We start from the raw sequence: 2,803 nt of genomic DNA, 5'->3' as shown, positions 1-2,803 counted from the left end.
TATGATCCTTTATAGCAAAACCGTGTTACCGTAGAAGTTCGCAGAAAGTTCATAAGCACAAAGGGGAGGTGAACGGAGTCACCCCTGGCTGGAGCGTATCATAACACATTGTTCTAAGAATCTAGCAATTTTTCTCCCGTGGTTCCTGACCCTGACACAATCCGTAACCTTTTCCAGGCCGCAGTCCCTCCCCCTCCCACATTCCGTAACCCTTCCAGGGCTCAGTCCCTCACCCTGTAACACTGTGAGTTTGTTTGAGCCAAACTGCTGACAATTGGCGGGGAGCAGAATGCCCGGGACTGGGGTGAGGATTGGGGTGAGGATTTGGGTGAGGGCTGGAGTGAGGGCTGGGGAGAGGGCTGGGGTGAGGGCCGGGGTGAGGTTTGGGGTGAGGGCTGGGGAGAGGACTGGGGTGAGGGCTGGGGTGAGGACTGGGGTGAGGATTGGGGTGAGGATTGGGGTGAGGGCTGGGGTGATGCTCTGGAGAAAGGAGGGTCTGCGCCTGTTTACAAACTGCCGTCGCAGAGGAGAGGTAGGTGGGCTCCGGAACCCCACTGCGATGGGTCCGGGGGCGGGAGAAAGCACCGCGGGAGACACATTGGCACAGAGGTGGGTACGGGCAGCACGCGTCCACAAGGAACACGGTAACAACGCGGATTTAAGGTCTGCCCTGGGGCGTGGCTGTGCCCCGTGGGGCCTGGGAAAAGGGGAGTTACCCTGACACCCCGAAGGAATATCACCCTGGATGCAAAAGACAGGCTCCCTGAAGTCAGCGGTTCTCAACCTGCTGGCCCTTTAAATACGGCTCCTCATGTGGTGACCCAGCCAGAAAATTATTGTCGCTGCTCCTTCATCACTGTCCTGTGGCTGCTGTGATGAATCGTCGTGTCAATATCTGATCTGCAGGATGGTCTCAGGCGACCCCTGTGAAAGGGTCGTTCGACCGCCAAAGGGGTCGCGACCCACAGGCTGAGAACCGCTGGTGAAGGTAAAGACTGTCTTTTGTCTGGGAAGATTCTAGCCTTAAAGTGCTTTTAGTTAGAAAGTCTTAATTTCAGACTAACCTTTGTGGTTACTTTAGGCCTCTGAGTTTGCAGGCCTCCGCGCCCCCCCATCCCCTTCCCTGCCCCCCAGGCCTCCCTGGAGCTTGTAGGACCGGGGATCGAACCTGAGACCCAGGTACATGCCCTTGACAGTGGGAATCAAACCCACAACCCTCCAGTGCATGGACCAACACTAACCACTGAGTCACACCGGCCAGCGCTTAGCTGTTGGTTTTTGAAAACTGGAGGCTCCACGTGGGCCCACCCTTGTCCCCCACGAGGCTTCAGCTTGCACCCTGTGGGGGGGGTGGGGGGGTAGGGGGGGGTCCGTCTCTCAATGAGCAGGAGAGCGAGGGCCAGGGGGGACATGGCCATGGGGTCTGGAGAAAATGCCGGGCAGGGATCAGATGGGCACCTTCAGACTCGGGGGTAGTGAGAGCTCGCAGAACGCAGAGGAAGGCTCAACCAAGAAAAAAGAAGTGGATCAGCGCAGAGCTCCCCCCGGGCGGGAGTGCGGGGTCTGGGTGATGACAGGTGGGGCCCTGCCGGGGGTGGGGGGGGAGTGGGGGAGGGAAACATCCCCAGGGCCCAGCACAGCCTCCCTGAGCGGCCAAGACAAGTCCTGACTTGAGTGCCAGGGTGGGCGGCCCTCCCCCGCAGACCACAGCCTACCTCCCGGGGCTCGAGCATAACGTAATCTCCTAGGAACAAGTCAAATCACCAATTTACAAAACACCCGGAAAGGGACACTTCTGAGAAATCAGTTACCCCAGGGAGGGAGGGCGGGGCCTGCGCCGTCCCAGCAGCTGCAGACACTCCGCTCAGGTCTCTGCCTTGGGAAGCATCTGCCTTCTTCACCTGGGACCCACCTGCTCCCCAAACCAGAGATGATCAAGGAGCAACACGAGGTGTCTGTGCTGGGGGCTCCCCAGAGCCCCAGGCCCATGATGTCCACCGTGGTCCACGTCCAGGCTGACACCGTGGTGCCCGACCACATCGTCTGGTCCCTGTTCAACACCGTCTTCTTCAACTATTTCTGTCTGGGCTTCGTGGCGTTCGCCTACTCCGTGAAGGTGAGTGCGCGGGGGGGTGGTTCCCCGGAAAGTGTGCTGCCCCCACAGGGGTGCTGCCCAGACGGCCTTGGGATCGGGGAGCCCTTGTGAGTGCAGATGTGCTGGGGGGTCGGGCGGCGGCTCACCCAGCGAGCGTTCGTTCACGTGGGGCTGCGTGGAGGGGCCTGGGAAGGGCGCCACCTGTCTCCACCCCCTGGAGCTCTCCTTTCTGTCCCAACCACAGGGCTCCGTCCTCCACCCCTGCCCCTCAGGCCTCAAGTCTGGTCCATTGCTGTTCTCTCCTGAGGCCCTGGAGAGGCTGAGGGGCTGAGAGGGAGCCCCCCTGGCCTGTCCTGCTCAGGCTCCAGGGAACAGGGAGGGGTCGCTGACCTGGCTGAGGGCAGGCGGAGGCTGGTCTGGGCTGGGAGCAGCCAGAGCCCGGCCTGAGTCACAGCACCCGGCTGTCCCGGGGGCCCGTCCACACCCCTCACCATCCCTTCTCCCCCAGTCCAGGGACCGGAAGATGGTGGGAGACGTGATGGGGGCCCAGGACCATGGGTCCACCGCCAAGTGCCTGAACATCGTAGCCCTGGTCTTGGGCCTCGTTATGACCATCGGACTCATTGTTCTTGTGGCTTTGTACCCAGGACTCTTCTATGTGAGGATAGGGGTCTAGCGGAACGGCAGAGGCTTCTAGTCGCCGCCATG

At 60.9% G+C, this 2,803-nt stretch overlaps 1 protein-coding gene across 1 annotated transcript; it reads left to right on the top strand.

Annotated features, from left to right (window-relative positions):
• Positions 1-1,482: 1,482 nt before the first annotated feature.
• On the top strand, positions 1,483-2,797 carry LOC102755601 (interferon-induced transmembrane protein 3). Its single transcript, XM_006754798.2, has 2 exons — positions 1,483-2,116; positions 2,604-2,797. The coding sequence occupies exons 1-2, from the start codon at positions 1,931-1,933 to the stop codon at positions 2,769-2,771; spliced, it is 354 nt and encodes a 117-aa protein (XP_006754861.1). The 5' UTR covers positions 1,483-1,930; the 3' UTR covers positions 2,772-2,797.
• Positions 2,798-2,803: the final 6 nt, after the last annotated feature.

This window comes from Myotis davidii, unplaced genomic scaffold, assembly GCF_000327345.1.
Source record: "Myotis davidii unplaced genomic scaffold, ASM32734v1 scaffold11953, whole genome shotgun sequence".
In the NCBI taxonomy this organism is placed as follows: domain Eukaryota; kingdom Metazoa; phylum Chordata; class Mammalia; order Chiroptera; family Vespertilionidae; genus Myotis; species Myotis davidii.
The sequence above is the reverse complement of the archived record's forward strand: the minus strand, read 5'-3'. Positions and strand labels throughout refer to the sequence as shown.